General features: G+C 43.9%; 1 protein-coding gene across 1 annotated transcript in view; it reads right to left on the bottom strand.

Annotated features, from left to right (window-relative positions):
* Positions 1-22191, bottom strand: part of ATP9A (ATPase phospholipid transporting 9A) — a 555816-nt gene that overhangs the window by 470545 nt on the left and 63080 nt on the right. The window contains exon 2 of the mRNA XM_085619138.1: positions 7772-7916. Coding sequence (XP_085475264.1) covers positions 7772-7916 — 145 coding nt within the window. The remainder of the gene's footprint in view (positions 1-7771; positions 7917-22191) is intronic.

The following is a 22191-nucleotide window of genomic DNA, read 5'->3' as shown; positions in this document are numbered from 1 at the left end:
CGTGTTTCTCCGTCATAGCTCTCGCGCCCCACTGAAACAGCACAGTGTAAATCCTTCTTAAAAGATTGGAAGCCCGTGAAATTGCCAGGAATTCCAAGACGTGTGCTCCCAAAAGCAAGGAACAAGCCAGAAGCCAGGAACCAATACCAACTCAAGCAGCAACGACTCCCAACCGGTGTGAAGTCAGCTCAGCTCCTGCAAGAGGAACCCTGACACCTCTGGAGCCACGAAAAGCGAGGGGGTGACTACTGGTGTCCTGCCCTGTCCGCATCTGCTCACCTGAGTGCCGCTGCTGTCCCGCTGGGTGTCCCTCTGCCGTTGCTGTTGCCGCCAAGCTATTCTGCGGCCCCGGCGAGTGGAGACCACATCTCCCAGGCGCCCTAGCGCCATCTGACGTCACCAAAGCGCCCGGAGGCGCTCAAAAGAACGCCGCTCCTTCGGTGGAGCGGGAAGATCTTTACAGGAACCCTGACACCTCTGGAGCCACGAAAAGCGAGGGGGTGACTACTGGTGTCCTGCCCTGTCCGCATCTGGTCACCTGAGTGCTGCTGCTGTCCCGCTGGGTGTCCCTCTGCCGTTGCTGTTGCCGCCACGCTTTTCTGCGGCCCCGGCGAGTGGAGACCACATCTCCCAGACGCCCTAGCGCCATCTGACGTCACCAAAGCGAGGGTTATTACCGTACCTATGGCCCAGAGCCCTGACAAAGTGAGTGGGGAAAAGCCGGGGGGTTCGACTCATGGCCCTTTGGATATGTACTTCAGGAACGTCGCCTGGGAGGAAAAGAGGGACCTTTCTTTGGACGAACGTAGGACTGAGCGCCGTCGCTCCGTTGAAAATATGAAGCGTAGGGCTGTAGAAGTCAGTATTATTGAGGAACCCTTGGGCGCTGATGGTAATGGCGGGGCCAGTGATGCTACCTTTTCTCAGGATGGTGTGCCCTTGCTATTACGTGATTGTTCACCTGTGGGTTGTCCCCCCCGAAGTACATGATATTAGTAATACTGCCCTCTCTAATGCTATAATTAGCCCTATGGTGCCTAGAAAGCTGTTGCCTGCTCGTGGTAAATCAATAGTGAAAAAGCACAAGAAATTGGATAAGGGTGAATTCTATGGCCCGCCCCCGAGGAAAATAAGACGCAAGAAGCGGCTGGGCCAGGCTAAATTAACAAAACATAACCATTATGATTTTGGGTGCCATACCACAGCTACACATAGTGCTGGTACAAAGCTGGCGGTTGGACCAGTTAATAGACCAAATCTGAATCCATTCCACCCTTTTACGGACTCTGATTTGGCCGTGACCAACTCTGAAATCCATCTGACCCCCGAGGTTCTAGCTGAGTCGGACGCTTCATCTACATCACTGTGTACCAAATTGGGAGAGCTGTTTAGCACCTTAATTTTACCTATTACCAATAGTTTGAAGAAATTGGAGCAGAGGTTGGAGGGTATAGAGTCTACCCTGAGTAAAATGACCAGTCCGGGAATGGTCCAAGCACATAGGAACATTACTCATGCTAGGACCCCCCCACCCATGCTCCCAAGGAACCCCCCCAACCTGGTATAAATCCCTTACAGAACTTAAACCAGCCGTTGCTTGATTTACATAGACAGGGGCCCCCTATGATAGGGAAACACCCAATCAGTACGTCTATTACTAAGCCAGTGGAAGGGAACGCTATGGCTACTAAGGAGTCTATGAGGCAGGAACAGGGAAGTTCTAGCCATTATGGTAATATGGGGAATCACGGGCTACAAGTAGACTTACCCCCAGAGGCGGTGCCTCTGGTGGTGGTCCTAACGGGGGTTCCCGTGCTAGCGGACAATAAGAGAGAGGGTTTTTACCAGCTGAAAAACAAAATTGTCCATTGGCTAAGCATACATAGACCAATAAACAATAATCTTAATGGGGAGATATTACACGTTAGGCGCCTTCCCTGGATAGGTGGCAGATGTAAAGATGTTGAGGGAGATATCGTCCTGATCAATTTTAGAGACCCGGGTGTAGTTGACTACATAATAAATTGGCCCCCGGGAGTGAGTGATAGTTGTATTAGCCCTCGAGCTTTAACCTATTTTTATCCGAGATCCCTGGTTTTCCCTCCATCACATCACATGAATAAGGATAAAGCAAAATTAAGTATTCCGACAATACCCTATGGCAGGAATATGTTACCGGACCCCCAGGGTTGGAATGTGATCCCTCCTAGATTTAATAGGTATAATAATCAGCGAAAGGAGTACTTGAGGCCTTTTACACCCCTGGAGACAATGAATAGGTTCGATGTGTTCTCGGGTATGGATGATTGTGATTGATGTTTAAGGATTGAGAAGGAAGGGGGGGTTAGCTCTAGTGCATCCAGGCCAATAGGAAATGGGCTGGTCCACGGTAAGACTAAAGAATTGCCTAATGGGATTATGGCCCCTGCGGATCCTTCAGGTCTGGATTGTTCATCTTCGGTCCATATGGACGGAGGGAGTTATCCCCTAATCCCTACAGTGTACTCCCAAATTCCCAATGCCCTGGAACCACGAGAAGCAGGTGGTAGTAAAGAAGTCCCCATTACTTTGCCCTCCAACAATAAAAAGATCATACATTTAGTTTCTTGGAACATAGCAGGTCTGAGGAAAAAGTTGGCCCTCCCAGAATGGCACAACTTTATCGAAAAATACGACGTATGCATGTTCCAGGAAACATGGAGTTTAACCCCCGTTTTTAAATCGGGGTATGTAACCTTTTGGCTACCTGCTCATAGCGGTGGTAAGGGCAGACCAGCCGGGGGACTACATATATGGATAAAAGTAGAATTAAATTGGAAGGTTACTGCTCATGATCTGGAAAGTGAGGACATCCAACATCTAACAATCGTAGGCCAGGCAAAAGATAGCAGAGTGGAATTATTTAATATTTATGATAGAGGGATCCAGGGAGATAAAACGTCAAAAACCTTTATGCTCTTAGAGCAGGCCTTAGGTAACTGCTCCCCATCATCTAAATTCCTTGTAGGTGGGGATTTCAATTGTACATTCGAACCGCTAAGCAGGGATGACCTTCTAGGCATAGCGGAGGAGGATGCAAACTGGTCTATCCCTACCTTGTCACTTCCTCCAATCAGGAAATGGACAACCAAGGCACTGCAGATTAACGCTCTTACTGTTGATTTCAAATTAAGAGCATTGAATGGTAGATCATCCTCTGATCGGGAAGGGGCCATGACGTTTAATAGACTTAATGGCCCGTCCCGAATTGATTACATTTTATTGGACATCACCATGTGGTGTGACTTAGTGGATATGGAGGTAGTTCCCTCGCAGGACAGTGATCATAACCCACTGAGTTTGAAGTTAGGGTGGAGCAAATTAAAAAGTAGTAGTGAGCAACCCCCACTGAGGCGAACAAATGAGGTGGTCCCATATAATGGAAATCGGAGGCTGAAATGGGAGAAGATTAGCTCCGACCCTGAGAAACTGGTTAATATCAGGGCTTATATTGAAGACCTGATTTGTGAACTGACGGGATTAAATCCAGAAACAGGGGATGCTCACGAGCTGCTTCTTCCCCAGATTTATAAAAAGGCTATCGAGAAAGTGGGCAACTATTTTTTAATCTCGAGCTCAAAAAAAACAACCCCCAAACCTAGTAACCCCTGGTACTCTGCAAAGTGCCGGGCTAAAAGACGCGAGTTAACTATAGCCCTGCGCAAAAAGAACCAACCCCTAATTAGAGTTGCAAGGAAGGAATATGCAAAAGAACAAACACGAGCAAAAAAAGACTGGGAAGAACAGTATTGGCAGGATCTCAAAAGTGCCTCCGAAAGTAAAAATGCTTCATTGTTTTGGGATCTGATTAACAAGGCTAGACAGGGTAACCAACCTGTACTTGTGAATCATATTACCAGCCAACAATGGTATTCCCACTTTTCAAAAATATATAGCGGATTGGAGGCAACCAGATCCTCCCCTTTTGAGCCAGCCAGACGGGCTTCTTCCATCATGGCGCCCGTGGATCCGTTCTTGACTTCGGAAGTAGTATTGGCTATAAAACACCTGACCCCGAGGAAGGCCGCCGGTCAAGATGGTATACCTGGGGATCTCCTTTTGGAAGATCCCACAACCTGGGCTTCAGTTATTGCATTGATAATGAATTTAATTTCCAGGGGGCACCCCATCCCAGATTCGTGGAGGGGTGCTGAGGTGATCACAGTATATAAAAAAGGTGATAGGGATGACCCTGCTAACTACAGACCGATCAGTCTGATTGACGTGATCCAGAAAGTGGTTGGCAGGGTCATCATCTTGAGGGTAGGTGCATGGATGGAGGAGGAACAGGTGCTCTCCCATTTCCAGGCCGGGTTTCGGAAAAAAGTGGGCACGATGGACCAGGTCTTCCGCCTCCTTGCGATCTATTGGAAGTCGGTGACAATCAATCGTGGTAGCCTTTATCTGGCTTTCATAGATCTCAGGATGGCGTTCGACCTGGTCCCTCGCGCAAGGTTGTGGGAAATCCTGGAGAAGATGGGCTTCCCGGCTCCATTGTTGGATTTCATTGTGAGACTCCACGAGGATAATTATGCAAGGATCAGATGGGGCACTCAGGGACAACTGACGGAGAGGGTGCCCGTGAGGAGAGGAGTTCGCCAGGGTTGTGTTATGGCGCCGACTTTATTTTCCCTATTCGTGAATGGTGTGGTGGATTATCTGAGGGAAGAGCCGGCGGATGCACCATCCCTGGCCGGGGAAAAAAACCCTACTCTTCTCTTCGCGGATGACACCATCTTGATCTCAAAAACCCCAGCTGGGCTCCAAAAGCTTTTGAACCGCTTTAGTGAGTTCTGTAAGGATAGGGGTCTCACAATCAACACTTCCAAAACGAAGCTAATGGCTTCGCACCACCCAAAAGATTTAAGAACTCCCTCATGTTAAATGGTGAACTCCTGGAGATGGTGGATAGTTTTGATTATTTGGGGGTTAGGGTGAATAGCCGGATGACCTGGAAAGACCATCTGGCTAAAATGCTATTAAACTTTAAAAGAGTAGCTGGGGCGGTTTTGCGAGAACATAGGGCGTCATTGAGCAAACCAGTGGCACCTATCCTCGCAATTTATGAAGGACAGGTTTTGCCATCGGCACTCTATGGCTCTGAATTATGGGGGTTTGAGAACATCCCGGAGATAACCACTTCAGAAAACAAGTTCCTGAGGGATCTTGTAGCATTACCAGTCTCCACTCCATTAATCCCTTTACGTCTTGATTTGGGCAGGCGCCCCCTTAAAGAATTAGTGCGCCTTCGCCCTTTACTTTTTTGGGTGCGTCTGAGAAGAACTGAAGAGCTCCAAAACTATGCAGCCGCTCTAGATGATCTTATCCTACTCGATAGAGGTAATAGGATTAAGTGGCTGTGTAACCGGAGACAGATGGTTGGCTTGTTGGGTCTGAGCGATCTATGGAGGAGTCAATCCCCCCCACCCAAGCTAGTTATTAAGAAGCTGTATTGGGATTGGGTGCAGTGTGAGACTTCTAGAAGAGGCACAGGGGGTGCTCTTACTGAGCGATTCCTAGAGTTCAAATGGTCTAGGATATTTGAACCACTTCTTGATTTTATTGAGAAGCACTTGGATAGATCACTGTATTTAAAAGTTAGGTTTGGGATCCTCCCAGTAAATGCATTCACCTCTGGGTGGAACAACCTATGTGGCTCCTCTAAGGCTTGTCCGTGCTGTGCAGCACCTTTAGAATCTGTAGCACACCTTATGTTTGCTTGTCCAGCTTATAGGGTGCCGAGGAGGATTTGGTTAAAACCTTTGTGTAAACAATTGGGCCTCAGGTGCCATGTAATGGCGCTGAGGGTCCTTTGTACTGATACGTCTTCCACCTTGATGGTATGTGGCGTAGCCAAATTCATTGGAAGAGCCTGGTTGATACGAATAAAGAGACTTAAATCCCAACTTACCCAACAGGATAGAGGGCTTTCAACAATATAGATTTGACACCATTGGCATTAGACAAATCGGAAAGTGGGTAGTATGATCCTACCACTTATCTAGCATATCTGCTTTTTATTACAAGTTGTGTATTATGATATTATATATTCGATTTTATTATTGTTAATGAAATATATTGACGAGTTGTTTTAATCTTTTAAATGTGTTGTAACAGTCAGGATCTCGACATGATTTAATTGTATTTTAACCATGTATTTATGTGCTTTTATGATGTTTTATTCATCGAATAAAGAATACTGACTGACTGACCTTTAAAAACTTCCTCAGGAGTTACACTGATATTCGGATCTTCAAGGGCACAAGGAAATTAAGGAATTAAACAAATAATAATAACAGGTACTTGAACCAAGTCCTCAAGAAAATCAAGAGAATATAAAAATCTAAAAAGACTTGAAATAGACAAAAGATAAAATAAGACTCACTGCCTGATATGGAGTTTGATGACCAGGTACTCAATCACAAATGTGACGGATATCCCATCCACCTTATTACAAGTGCATAAGGATGTAATGCAATTGTAATAGGGTGGACGTGATATCTGTCATGATTTTGACAGAGTACATGTCCATGAAAACCAACATCAGGCCCTAAATTCTCTCACACTGCACACAAATTAAAGAGGAAGGCAACAACACTTTGCCGCTCTCTAAACTAGATCATACTTCCCTCACAACATATGACCTCTACGCCAAACATGGCGTGCTCAACATCCAAGTAAGTTGAGTTGGGAGCAATCATTCAGACCACTAGGAAGAACCTTCTATCCCCTGAAATTTCCATGCTCATATTTACCACATCTGAACAAAATGGAATGCCTGCTGTGTATGTTTCATTGAGAGTTTAGAGAGAAACCAATTTACCAGCTCTAACAGCTGAGCTCCTTATCCTTAAAGCTGGACCACCGACCAGCACTAACACTGAAGGCCAAACCTGAGATCCTATTACCTTAATTCGTTCTTGGCTAACTTTGAACTGTCCAAAAACCAAAGGATTGCAGTGATCTCTTAACCACTATAGAAAACACCCTTTCCAGTTCGAGGCCCAAAAGATTAGCCACTCATAGAACATACTTCTTAGATTATAGAGGAGGTGCAACTTTCACTGTTCAATAGGACTGAGTCAGACCTGTTCAGTATGAAGCTGGCTTGGAGGCTAATGCTATCAGCAAATAGACCTTATTTTATGGATCTATTGGCGGAGTTTGATTCTTAGGACCCCGCACTCTTGCTTGATTAATTAATTAGAGAAGGCATCTAAACTTCTGGGCATGGCCAAGGACTGGGTGGGCTTTTTAGAAGCACACAGAAAGTGGATGGTCAAGCTAGGTCAGCATAGCACTAGCCCCGCAGCTTGTGGGAGTGAGATGAGTTTTTCAATCTCCGTGCACCTTTTCAATATTTATAAACAGCTTTTAAATCGGGTCACAAGAGGCATCAAAGGAACTATCAGTGACTCAACAGAAGAATATGCCCTTATTAAGACCTGAATGAGGCAGAGCATGCGGACCCTCAACTGGGTTAGAAAATATGCCCAGGTTCCATCGGCTGACATTAAAAATGCGACAAATCTTCAATGGCCTGCCTCCTTCAGAGCCAGACCTTTAACATTCCTCGGTTTTAAAACCTAAGCTAGTTGAATTGTGATCAATTCCTCAAAAAGTAAATCTAAGAGGGAGTTATGTTCTGTAATTACAAACTACCTTTGGCCTTATCTGTACATGCACAAAAGAATTAACACATTTTAAAAAACAATATAGCCAAAACACATACCCCAGGTAAAAATGTGAAAAAGTTGTATTTCTGATTGTTGATAACATTGCGAGGATATCGTTGGTCCCTTTTCTCTGGATGACCAAGCCACACAGTACGAGGCTTGAGTTCCCGCCTTCCGCAACATCCTATACATGTACAGCACCTGTTGAGAGATTGTACAGTGTTAGGATATTGCACACAGTCATCACTATTGTAATCTAAATTAGCTGCATCAGTAAACTTGTTCATGTTTCTTATAGTGGGACATGACGACCATCTTTGGTGGCTGTATTAATCTCCAAAAAGAAACTTAATTTTTCTGTCACAAAAACATCCTCACTTTCCTGGCAAAAAGTAACTCCAAACGTTCACAGCATGTGTGAAACAGTGCCACTTTGAAATGGATTTTGAAAATATACTAAATTAAAATACATCATGTTGATACATAAGAAAATACCTAATTTGAGCTTACAGTCCATATCTTATTTCTCTTAATTTGGTTTTCTGACTAGTTACCACCAACTTTTTGGTTCAAATTTAACAAAGGGAAAAACGTTTCATGCTCGAAGTCCACTTGACTTCTTGAAGTCTTTCAACACAGTCAACCACAGCATAATGCTACGCCTCCTGAAGAATTCAATGGATACTGAAAAGATTGTAATAACATTTTAACATCCCTGATTTGTTGACCTATTATCAGTTCTTGTTGAATAAACATATAGAAAATGAAAACGCAAAAAGATAAAAGGGGTACTGTATGCCTACATGATCATGCTTTGAATTGGTCCAGCGTCAATATATCCTGACCAGCATGTCTGCGACAGCTACGTTACACCTATAGGGGGATGTCTTTTGACACTGAAAATAGGTAGATGTCTCTCTGACCCACATGAACAGCTGCCATGTTGGACCACAAACACAAGGGTACAGAATGGAAAAACTCTGGTCCTTACAGGCATCCCTTGATGGATAACCTGCATGTCAAAGGAGTGCTGTACCTCAGCCTGTGCGACCACTCCTTCACAGTACCACCTTTTGTTGTTCTTTTTTTTTACCACTGGTACTAGCCCCTTATACAGAGTTGCATTTCAACTGGGCTGCACGAGGAGTTTTCGTTCTTGGTGCAAGCGTTATGTGGTGTCTGAAGAGGGGAAGACAGCTTTGTGGTGTGATATATGCATCTCTGAACTCCATGCATGGATGGGGGCTACCAAAAAAGCAAAGCCTGCAGGTTTGCCACACACAAGGCCAGCAGAATTGCAGGCTTGTTACAAGCATGGAGAAAATGGGCATTTGTCAGCTTGACATCCTGGAGGCACCACAGCAGGACACATGCAGGTGTGTGTCAATGTTGCTGTTAAGTAATCTGCATGGGAGTAACCGGTCTAAATTGTCTTACCTTGGTAGCTGGCCAGCAGTTCCTTCCACCAGAGTCTGAGCACTCTTTAAGCTTGTTTTCCATCCAACTGCTGGACTGAGGCCGATTTTTACTCATCAGAGGGGTATCCAACAAGGGCATTCTTGCCCTCATTAGAGAATGCACTAGGGGTCTGGTGCACGTATGACTAAGCTGGTACATTCCCCAGGAACTGCCCTGGCAGAAACTTTGGGTATTCCCATAGAGAATAGCTAGGAATTAAAAAAAAAGCTAAATGGAAGCATTGAGGGATGGGCTCTTCAGTGTTCTGTGGTTGACAGTCATCATCCACCATGAAAACACAAATTCTGAACAATGAAAGGATATTTATGATAATTTTAGTGCACTTTTAACCGCAAGGATACCAAAGACGACTGATCTGGCTTCACACTGAACATCTTCTGACGTCTGGAAGAGTTATAACAAAATACATGTTAATAATGTTTGTGAAAATTCAATATTCCTAAATAAAAATATATAACAAGGCTCTACTTGGTTCAGGTTCCTGTACTTAATTTAGAAGAAGAGGAGAGTAGACAATACCACCAGAGTACAGCTACTGCATATCTTAAACCTACAGATGAAGCCACCAGCCGGAACCTGGAATGAGAAATCCAGGATGGCTAACCACGTAACACCATGGTGCAAGGAGCGGAGGACAATAATTTGTGCCCCTTCTTCTAAGGGCAGGATGCTAAGGAGCATATGATCTTCATAAAGATGTGGCCCTAGGAGTCAGGTGTCCCACAAACAACAAGAGGAAAATACAAGAAGACCTTAGTACAAAGTAAAGTCAGACTAGAAATTAAACTCATTGCAGGTGAAACTATTCAACCAGTCCAGTGGTTAATTTGTATAAAAAAAAAAAAGTACTGGGGCTCTTGTCAGGAGGCTGGTTGCACCAGCCCATTTCTCCTGTTAGAGCTGCCTAAAACAGAACCAACTACTAACCATGAAAATGGGGAGATGATATGGCTTAATGGCCAGAGCAGCTGACTGCGGAGCTTCGGGAAACATGTTCGAGTCGTCGCAACAAATCAACATCCTTGTGATTTATGGCAAATCACTTAATCTCCCCATGAAATGTGGCCTTAGCTGGTGCTCATGAAAAATACCAGTGTTGATAATTAAGTGCTGGTGCTGAGCACCGGACACCACTGGCTCAAATTAATCAGTGAACCAGTCCCAATCTGCAGAAGGCCATGACCAGAAGAAGCCATGATGTCATGGATAGGTTAAGGCCGCCCATTCTGCTCTTAAAAACCTCACTACCCTACAACCTACTCATGAAGTGCCACACACGCAAAAAGGCCAGTCCACCCTGGGAAAAAAGGAAAAAAGCAAATACTAATGGTGCTGCCTGACTCCATATGGGCTTTAACAACGCTTTTGAGAGAATTCTTTTTTAAAATCTTTATCACAAAACCATTTAAAAAAAAGTGTATCATAGCATTTACATGAAAAGCATGCATAGGCGGCCAACTTTTAATGTTTTATAGAAACATTCGACAATGGCATATGTGCACATTTTATTACGGAACCCTTTTGGCTCCCAACGGACTCCGTAGAGCTGTGATGTAGGTGAGCTATGCGCAATACCATGAAAGCTTGCTTAGAATTATGGGTTTGTAGTTGCACACAGCAGAATGAAGACGTCCAATACTAAGCTCCGCATGTAGCGTGGTCATTGTGGATACCTTGCTGGGAAGACGCTACACAATTCAAGCATCTATTCACATTGTTTTCTTCCACAAACCTCCTGCTTTGCCTTTTCTTCTCAGCATACTTTAATGAACTCTTCTGTGTCATAATAAATGCTGAGGCCATCAGACCCTCAAAGCAGTTCTGCTACTACTGAAAATGCTTGTATGGAGATGATTGTGAAATAGGTAACTAGCATCTCTAAATACACAACTCAGTCTTTACCAGGGTATTTCCCCCCTTTAATCAAGGCACAAATAGAAGATGTGGGTATGCAAATTCTCAGAGAGGAAATCACACCTTCTAGTTTTAATGATTCTAAGAAAAACCTCAGACCAAGTTGTAATCAAAAAATTAGCCACCTTAAAGCAGGTACCAGATGTCCATCTGTCAATGCAACAATCGCAGACACATTTTGTCCTGTTTGGAGCTCGCCAGAGAGAGACATCATACATGTTTCGAGGGCAGTGGAGCTGGAGAAGTGACTACTACCAAACAGTATCAATTATATGGGAAGAAATCGGTCATGAATTCCCAATGAAATGTAGTATTGCCATGTGTGCTTTTCATGACGATTAATATACTGCTCACTTTTACATACCTATTAAAAGAGGGATTTCAGATAAAAATTCACAGCCACTTTATTCACTAAATGATATTGTTGAGTGGAATTGTTAAAAATCAAATACACACTAATATTGATGTTAATATCTTTAGAGAACAAACAGAATTACTATCTCTATGATAGCACTTCAAGAACATCTAGATCACTGTTATCCTTTGAGTACGACTCTGCAGTGTTCCCACCACCAAATTGGATACTTTAAATCGCCACACCACGCCATTAATGTCAAAAAAAGAAAAAAGAGCAGTCTATAGCAGGATCTTGCAGTATTCAAACTGAAAGAAACATTGCCAAAGCCACTAGGTCTCGCCTACATCGGAGCTATTGTCTCAGTTAAAAAATATTGGTGTTGGGAAGAGTTGAGTGGCATAGAGCAGCGTAAATTGTAGAGGAGAGGAGCAGAGTACCGTAGAAAAGAGTGGCATGGAGTGACATAATGTGAAGTGGTGTACAGTGGAGTGGCAGAGACTGGAGTGGCATAGAGTGGCATTGTGAGACTGGTGTGGTGCAGAGTGGAATGGCGTAGACTGGAGTAGAGTGTCGTAAAGTGGAATGTTGTGGAGTTGCAAAGAAGGGCATAGAGTTGAGAGGCGCACAGCAGAGTGGCTTAGAGTAGAGAGGCGCAGAGTGGTGTAGAGTGGCATAGTGTAGAGTGGTGCGGAGCAAAGTAGGTTAGAGTTGGTGTTAGACCTGGCATCATTGGCGTGAGTCTCCCTTCCATTTTGTCAGATTGCCTCCTCTGTTTTTGATATGTTTTTGCTGGTTATATGTTTTGGGCACTGTGCCACTGCTATTCAGTGCCACAGTGCAAGTGCTCCCTATGTTAAATTGATATAGTGATTAGTGACTCCGTGATTGGGTTATTTGATTTACTTGTCAGACCCTTGTACAGTTCACCATGTGTGCCCAGGGCTTGTAAATCAAATGCTGCTGGTGGGCTTGCAGCACTGGTTGTGCCACCCACAGAAGCAGCTTGTAAAGTGTGTCTCAGGCCTGCAATTGCAGAGCCTAGGTGCAGTCTAGTACTGCCATGTCGACTTGGCCAGTGCACCCACTTGCCAGTCCCTAAACCTTCCCTTTTCTTCATATCAGACACCCCTATGTTAGGCCCAAGGGCAGGGAGCATTGTAAGTATAAGGTAGGACATGCCCTGGTGTGTGTAGCATGTCCTAATAGTGAATTACAGCCATTTCCGTTTTTCACTATTGCAAGGCTACCTGTTCTCGCATAGGCCAGAATGGGCAGTTAGATTTTTACATCGTATAATCCTAACTGACTCAGGGAACATGGTAGAAATTAGTATGCCTGAACTCAGAATGATAAAATACATCTTTTAGTAAGGTTGGTTTTTACATTCTGTGTTTGAGTGACAGGGCTGGGGGATTCCAGGAGACAGAATGAGTCAGCCTAGTGGTGAATAGGGAGATCTGCATCTAGATGGGAGGGAGGAGTTGCACCTGGGACCTGAATAGGGCTGGGCCTTCCCTCCACAATGCTGGCTCCACCTCCTGGGGTGCGGCTGATGTCTCTGCCCTGCACTGTGAAAGAGGAGAAGGAATCATGTCAACAAGGTGCTCCGGGCTGTGCTTTCCGTCCACAATGCTGGCTCCACCTCCTGTGGGGCGTCTGATGTTTCTGCCCTGCACTGTGAAAGGAAAGAAGGAGTCCTGTAAACAAAGTACTCAAGAACTGGTTTGGACTAGGCAGAGGCCTCTCTGCCTTCAGAGAGCAAAGGATTTTGGGGTATAAATATTGGGACCCAGACCCAAAAACTTTAGATCACTTCTGGGAACAAAACGAACCTTTTGCCAAGGAGAAGAACCAAGGAAGCTGCAGGAGATTGGACTGCCCCTCTGCCAGTGTCCTGTTTGCTGGGTTGGCCTGCAGTGGTGTCTTCATTGCCAAGGAAAGGAGAAGGAACTTTTCAAAGGACTTTCAATCATCTTACAGAATATTTCTCCAAGGGCTTGAACTTGTGCTTGCCTCCTGCTGAAGTCTCAGGGACAAAATACTTCACCACCAGCTCCCCTCTGAATTTCCTTGCTGGGAATCCTATCTGCAAAAGCCTGTGTGGCACTGGAAGTGCAACGCAACGCAACGCAAAGAAGCGTGTCGCCGCCGCAGCTGTAGTCGTCGCATCGCCGGAGAAGCGTGCCGCTGCCGCATCTCCCAGCAAGTGTGTCTTCGTCGAAGCTGTCTGCTGTCGCATCACCGGAGAAGTGTGACGCCATCGAGAGGGTCGTCATCGCATCGCCGGGGAAGCGTGTCACAGGGTCTGTCGCGGCTCCAAAGTACAGAGTCGTCGCAAGGCTGCCAGGGCGTGAACACATCGCCGTCGCATCAAGGGCGCCATCTTCTCGCATCGCACCAGGATTGTTGCATCTCATCGAGGCGCCATCTTGCGCATCGCAACCGGGCCGCAGGCCGAGAACCTACGCATCACCACCGCACCAGTAAGGATCACGACACATCCCCCACTTTGCGCAAGCATTGAGGCGCGACGCATCATGTCCCCCGGAGCACGGAACCGACGCATCGCCCTCTGCGAACCTTTTGTTTATTTTGCGTTACGCACCCAGGTACTTTTGTGAGAACTGTGTCGCATTTATGATCAACTTGAACTAAGTAACTTTTACCATCTTTAAGTCAATCTTAAGTACAGTATTGTGGATTTTTGTCGTTTGTGGTCTTGTGTTAAGTCTATATAAAGAATACTTATTTTTATCAAACCTGTGTGGTGTCCACCTCTAGTGTTTTCACTGTATTACTGTGTATGTTCACAAATGCTTAACACACTGCCTCTGAGATAAGCCTGTCTGCTTGTGCCAAGCTACCAAGGGGGGTGAGCAGGGGTTATCTAGGAGTGTAATCCCCTTATCCTGACTTAGAAGCAAGGGTTCCTATTTGGACAAAGGTGTATACCATTGCCAACTAGAGACCCCCCAGTTCTAACAGTGGGTTAGAGTAGAGGGAGGTGGCACAGAGTGGCACAGAGTGGCGTGGAGTGGAGTGGAATACAGTGGCTTAGAATGGACGAGAGTAGCTTAGAGTGGAGGGGACGAGAGTGGAACAGAGTGGGGTAGAGTGGAATGGAGTGGCATAAAGTGGTATGGAGTAAAGTGGAGTAGAGTACAGTGGCATAGAGTGGGGTAGAGTGGAGTAGAGAAGCGTGGAATAGCAGTATAGAGTGGAGTAGTCTAGAGTGGGGGCATAGGGTGGTGCAGAGTAGAGAGGAGTGGGATTGAGTGGGTTTTAGTGGAATGGTGGAGTGGAATTGAGTGGAGTAGCATATTGTAGAGTAATCCAGTCCTTGGTGTAGCTAACTAAAGTATCATTAGAGACAGTAGATAGGGTGAAAGCAACATAAATATTGACCCATAAGTCTGTGTTCAAAGTAGGAAAACTCATTTCACGTCAAGGAATAATAACCAAATGCTTATAAGATAAATACAATTTAAAAAAAAATAGTGCTTTGCAAAAAGATGTGGAAGAACAAAGACGAGCAAGAACACTTATGGACTTGATCCATTTCCAGGTAGGAGCTAGCAAGAAAGGAAGAGAAGCCAATTAAAGAAAAGCAATCAAAATATTACAAATGACAGTGACCAAGAAAACAACTAATGGTATGCTGTGTGCGGGTTGTAAGCACACTGAAATGTAAACAATATGTCTTGCATCACAGGGCATGCGGTTTATAGGTGAGACCTAAAAATAGGATTGTTCCCCAGGCCACATGGTTAGTTTGAAGCCACTGGGTTGGGAAGTGATTCTTTAACAATTCTTAGGGAGGAAGGGCACAACAGGTATTTCCCAAATGACTCCAGATGGTGTCTGAGAAGGAAGCAGCTTTAGTAAAAATAAAAAGGAAAACTGTCTATCACAGTCACCCAAGAAGCACTTCCACAATTTGATGCCTCAATTTATGCAAGAATGAATGGAGATAAGAGTGAATGACATTTTCACGCAGTTATGGATGTGGTGTACAGAATAAGAGTCAAATGGACTTGGGGGGAAATGCACTTCGTCAATTTGCCACCATTTCTTCAGCAGCATGTGCATGGGCCAACTGGTGCAACATGCCATTTTTACTAGGGACAGGTGAAATACCACTTTTTGCAGTTCTTTGAGGATGCAAATATTGATGCAAAATTGTAAAACAGCAATTTGAGTAATCTGGAAATGGTAGGACGAAATTGTGCAAGCACCAGTGCAATCACTGAAATGCAAATGTAGTATTCCTTGATGTTACTTTTGCCAGGTCAAGTGCACTGCTGAGAACTCTGCACAATAAAGGTCTTATACACATAAATATATATATTGTGACATTTACTGAGGTATTGCGGAAACATGAATAATACAGCAATTGATTCACATTTTGCTCCATGAGAGAAAGCACTTTGCCTGTATGGGTGCTTACCGGAATAGTGCATTGTGGGACTATGAGTATTTTACCAAGCTGCGAAGGAATGTCTATGATGAAGGCTATTACAGCTGAAACGCGTCAGACCAGTAATTGAGTGCTTCCGCCCAAATGTATATTAAATGGTCCCTTTCTCATCCTACCAGTGCTACGGCTATTTTTGTTCATAGTGCTGGTTGCAACTAAGCGGGATGATTTGTTTCCGTGGTTCGCCGAGGCTGCCCTGCAGGGTCATGGGCTCCCACTCACGAAGAGACTTTGTTGATATATATATATATATATATATATATATATATACACACATACACATACTATTTTAACAGTACACAAAAGAACAAAGTAAAACCAAGTATACAGAGTATACAGATTTATGAGCTGCAGTACATCTGTGGTATTTACCAGCGATCAATCAATTATAAACGTATAGAAAGGTAACCAAAGTTTCAAAACCTATGCAGAAACCAAACACTGACCACTGAGCTTCATGGGTGAAGGGGAGGGGGCGGGTGAGGGTAACTGGAGTTCGACAAATCCCAAGATAAACACTTTCTTGCCATAGTTGAGTCTTGGGCCTGATGCGTGTGTGCTATCTCTGTGTTGGTTTTTCTCGTTGAGAGAAAAATGGAAGACAAAATAGTGACTTTTGATGTAAACAGGAGAGAGAGAGAGAGAGAGAGAGATACCCGTGTGATGTGGTGGCTGAATTTCAAAATGTGAAACAAGATTACTTGGAGTCAATGCTGGCTTCCCTGCTTGTAAAAATGTGTGATCCTGGGCACATCATTTATTTCACAGAGCTTCCTTTTTCTTTATTATCACATATGAGTGCAATTTTAAATATTTGAGTTCAGGATGCGTGCTATACAACAATACACCTAATATATCTTATATTTGATTTAATAAACTGAAATGTTGCTCCATCTATAAAATGAATCTAGGCAATGTTTAGGGTTTATATTATAACTGACTTGTCTCTTAGTTTACTAATGGCATTGCTGTTTGGGGACAAGTCTTTGATGCTTCTTAAAACTATCACTTTTAATAAATGTCTTTCTATGCAGTGACATAATCTGATGTACTAAAGTAAAACGTTTCTGTGGAATACACTTTTTTAAATTTCGAAGAAATTGTACCATATTTTTACATGATGTTTGTTGCATGATATACATGGCAAACCTTTTCATGGCTCGGCTCAAGCACAGACTCTTCGAGTCAAGCCAGACCCACGACTCAGCTCTGGCTCGGCTAGTCCTATTAACTTGCCTGTGCAGTCTCCTCTACTTGGGACTCGGGCTTAGCAATTAGGGCTGTCAGCCACTTGATAAAATGCTTTGTAAAATGTGAGGACTGGAAACAGTGAGTCCTCAACCCATGCACAGATTTAACAACCCTACCATCAAGACTTCTTGCAGCAGAGATGAAGAATAGTGCTTGCAATTAAAAGACATTTGAAATAAACAATCCCAGGTCAGGGACTTCAGGCCATCGAGTTGTTGATGACCATATCTATGAGTTCCAAGGGAGAAATACCAGAACCAGGCAGGATGGGCGTATCTTCAGAAAAGGGTGTTTCGGGTGTGACAACCCTCAAATGAAATCTTGGTTTGGTAGTCTGCAATACATGTTTTGGTTTGTTTCATCATTCTCATTTTACTAAGGTCCTAACTTGACATTTTTTTGGAGCAGGATCTTAAATATATATAGTGACCAGTTTACCCAAAAAGTTGTAAATGTAGACCCACAGAAGTACTCCTTGAATCGGTATAAATAATTACATATTTTGAATGGAAAGCTTTGACAGTCTCGAGCTTGCAAGCATACTAATGGCAATCAAACACCCTAAAGGTGATGGGATGAATGCTTGCAAATAATCTAACCAGTGGCAACCGCTCACGGAACCATTCCAACCCCTTGATTTTGTGTCCACTGTTCCAATCTAGACAGAAGTCCAATTAATGCAAATAGGTACTGGCCCTGTTTCTCATGGAAATAATTAATCACAAACCTTGGTCATCTAACCGCTCCACCTTGCAGCCCGCTGCTGCTTTAGTTGAGAAATTTGAGATTCACACCCCGAGTCTCACTGAATGAGCTACACCTTTGCAGCCAGTACCGAGAATGAGAAAGCAAAGTTGCTGCACGAAGCACTGTTCTGTAGAAGCAAGCAAGAAGGACAAGCTCGTCACATATTCAGAACCAAGGCAGATCATAAATTTGAAATGTTCAGCAAATCGGACATGGCATATGCTGGCTATAACTAGGATGTTTTAAAATCCGGCATCAATTTGGCACACCAAAGAACTGACTTGGATGGCAAGAACAGGAATCGTCCATTTTGAGAGAGCTCCTGGTACATGATAGTTGTATGCAAATTTCAGCTATTTAAAAACACCTCTTAAGTAATTTCGTTGTTTTATGATGTAGTCATGCTTGCATTAGTATTCTTCGAACTGTGGGGCCAGTCTGCTGGGGGAGGCATGGCGTGATGTCCAGAGGGATGAGGCACTCGCAAGAAAAACTATACATGGCATTTTCAATATTTTATGTAGAAATATTTATATATATATATATATATATATATATATATATTAGAAGGTGCAAAATGAAAGCTTTCGGATGGTAGAAGGTGAAACATCACACAAGCAGGGCTCTCGCAGAAGAGGCCATGCCTATAGATTAACAAACATTGTACAACCAATCAATCAATCAGTATTCGTAGAGTGTGGCAACTTCACCCGCGAGGGTCTTGAGGAGCTGTGGGATCATGCTGCTGGTTCTAGTATTGGTTGAACATCCAGGGCTTGAAGTCCTTCCTAAACTGCGGGAGCGATGGTGAGGCTCTGATGTGCAGGGGGGAGGTTGTTCCAGGCCTTAGCCCTAGGTGGGAGAAAAGCGGCATCCACTGTTCATCCAGCGGATGGATGTGGTGGCTGCTAGGGAGAGGGATATGGAACTGAGTTTTCTGGTAGGTTGGTGGAAATTCACTTGTTTGTTGAGGTACACCAGTCCTTCATTCTGTAGTGCCTTGTATGCGTGGGTGAGCAGCTTAAACTGGCATCTCTTCGCAACTGGTAGTCAGTGGAGTTTCCAGAGGTGAGAGGTTAAGTGTTTTAGTCTGGGAGGGTCGAGGATGAGTCTGGCTGCTGTGTTATGGATAGTCTAGGGTTTCCTCATGAGTTAGTTGGTGATTCCTACATTGGGGGAATTGCCGTAGTAGAGTTTGCGGGTGATAAGAGCTTGCATGACTGTTGGCCTGGTGTAGGGTTGGAGCCATCTTAGGACTTTCCTGAGCATTTGGAGGGTGAGGAAGCAAGCGGAGAAGATGGCACTGACCTGCTTCTTCATGAATAGCTGGGTGTCGAGGATGATTGATGGCGTGGTCGGTGGATTTGGGGGTTGGGCCGAGCTCAGGGGTCCACCACTAGTTGTTCCAGAGGGTGTCCTTGCCTTTCCCAACAAACAGTACTTCTCTCTTGTCGGTGTTTAGTTTGAGACATTTGTTGTTCATCCAGACGGCCACATCTTTCATCCATCTTTGGAACTTGTTTTTGATGGTCATTAGGTCGTTTGACAGGGAGAGGATGAGTTGGGTGCTGTCGGCGTAGGAGATGATGTTGGGTCCGTGACTCTTGACGATGTTGGCTCGAGGTGTCATGTATTTGTTGAAGAGTGCTGGGCTGAGGGCTGAGCCTTGAGGTACACCACAAGTAAAGTTCTTAGGGAGCGAGGAAGTCAGGAGGGAGGATGATCTTCTAGATTCTTCCTGTAAGGTTGGATGCGATCCATTTGAGGGCTGCTCTCTGGATTCTGATCTGGTGGAGTCTGTTGATTAGTGAGTGGTGGGATACGGTGTCGAAAGCTGCTGAGAGGTCGAGAAGGATGAGTGCTGCTGTTTCTCCGTAGTCTAGCAGCATTTATATGTTGTCCGTGACTGCGACTGGGGGCGATATCGGTATCGGTGCTGTAGTTTGTGTGAAGCTGGATTGGGAGGGTTCAACAAGGTTATGGTTCTCCAGATGTCTAGTGAGCTGAATATTAATAGCTTTTTCAATGACCTTGGCTGGGAAGGGGAGCAGAGAGATGGGTTGGTAGTTCTTAGGTTCTCCAGAGTCTGCGGATGACTTCTTCAGCAACAGCTTCACGTCAGCATGTTTCCATTTCTAGGGGTAGGGAGCTGTGGTGATCAAGGAATTGAGGACCTTGTAGAGTGCTTTGCTGATGGGTTGCCAACATTTTAAAAATATAATCCTTATGCTTCAAACGAGTTTTCCAAAACAATAAAAAAATTATTTCTTCTAATTTACAAGTCCATTTTTGGACCCTGTCTTGGTTAACCATTATTAAATGTTATTTGAAGGATTATTGAAGAATAATTTCATCAAATGTTTGAACAAAACAGAGAACTATGTTAATTATCTCTTGGAGACTATGTTGAGAAGGGAACAGGGCGAGAATTGCCAAAATCTTATACTTTGAATTACTCCTCAAACTTACTCCTGTGCACATCTGTGAAACTTCGATCTCGTCGACAAATCAGATCTGGGGATAAATTTGAAAGGAAAATGGAAGAGCAACCAATGCTTAGAAACAGAACTAAGACCATCTTTAAAAATCGGTAAACCAGGATGTTTTAAACCAAAACCATGATTACATAATTAAAAGAAAGACATTTGTAACCTATACAACCAATAAACAGCAGGGCCGAGCATACAGTCAACTTGAGCAATGAAAGATCAGGTCTTGTCGGCAACTGTCAGTGAAGAAAATGTCTTGATTGCGAGAGAAAACATCACCCTAGTCGACCAAGGCATTTTAGGAAGCTAGAAACTAAACTGAAGGAAGTCGAAAGGGCTAACGCACACATCATATACACAGTCAGAGTGAGATTTATTTCTGTATTTTAAAAGTATTGAATACTGCTTGATAAACAATAGTAAACATGTCTTCCAAATCACGCCTAATTCTTTAGTTGGTATTATTTATCTATTACATGTATCATCACCCTGGGCATTATTTGCTGTTTACTCAACATTAGAATTCATGACGTTTCTCTCTACAATGTAATTTGTCAGTTCTCACCAAAATCAGATTCAAATATTTTGGGCGTAGAAAGTCATTTTGAAAATATTCTGGGAGCAATGTGTTACACGGTTTCAGATCATGTAAATGATTTTAGTGTTTATGTGTAGCTAACACTGCGACTGGAGTAGCCTGTGGGCATCTTAGCTCTTCTGGCATGTGTTGGTCATGTAAAAAGAATGTATTGACAAACTAATGTTGCATACTAATTCCGGTAAAATAGCCTGAGAGGCAAGATGCAGATGCAGTCCTGTGAGCTACCCTTGCACACCGAGTTGGGAGGGGCTTTCCAGCAGCAGCAATTGACGAGTGTGTAACTTCACTCTCGCTTTAAACAGAAGCCAATGAAGACCTGAGAGTATGGATCTATAGATTTCACCGTTAACAATTCTGGGTTTTGCCAGCACAGCTATCAAACAGACCTATTGCAGATATATACATAACAAAGTGGGTTTAGGGTCCACCCCTTTTAACCACTGACTTCCTTTGACCAGCCCTTTTCAACCATTTGCAGGAGACTTAGCTAATCATGTCTTGACTTAGTCAGTGAAATATTCATCCATCCTCCAATGATTTTAGCTGTATTCTTTCTGTATTTGAGTGCTTCACCTGAGATACAAAATGCATTGTACTGCCCAATGTACTACTTTACTATAACTATAACTCACTATAACTATAACTATAACTTTAACTATAGACCTCCTGCTTGCTTTTGCTGGCTTCCTCCCCTTCTGTGTCTCTCTAATGTGCTAACAGATGCAGATTAAACCCGGATGTTCTTGCTAGGACAATGCTGCTTCTGTTTATGAGCAGTTGGGCTGCTGTCTTTGGGAGGGCATATAGATTTCTGGGTGAGATGCTGTTAGTTGCACCAATCTTCAAATGATAACAGTGGTCAGAAGCACCTGTGGAATGAATGGGAAACATATTGGTGATTCATAGCGTTTCTGTACCCTGTTTATATTGTCTAAGGTGAGGTTTTAGGAAAGAATGAAATAAATGCTTCATGCTTTGTTAGCTGAATTGATGCTCAATAGAAGAATGATGGGAATAAACAATTCAGGGCCTCCTTTTGAGCTGCACTGTTTGTGTAGAATCACAATTTCGGTCTTATAGATCTTGAGGTTTACAAGATCATTACTCTTCCATGAATATAACCGGTTTGGCAATGGGTTACTGCCAATTAACTGTGAAAA

Source organism: Triturus cristatus, chromosome 7, assembly GCF_964204655.1.
Source record: "Triturus cristatus chromosome 7, aTriCri1.1, whole genome shotgun sequence".
Taxonomy (NCBI): domain Eukaryota; kingdom Metazoa; phylum Chordata; class Amphibia; order Caudata; family Salamandridae; genus Triturus; species Triturus cristatus.
The sequence above is the reverse complement of the archived record's forward strand: the minus strand, read 5'-3'. Positions and strand labels throughout refer to the sequence as shown.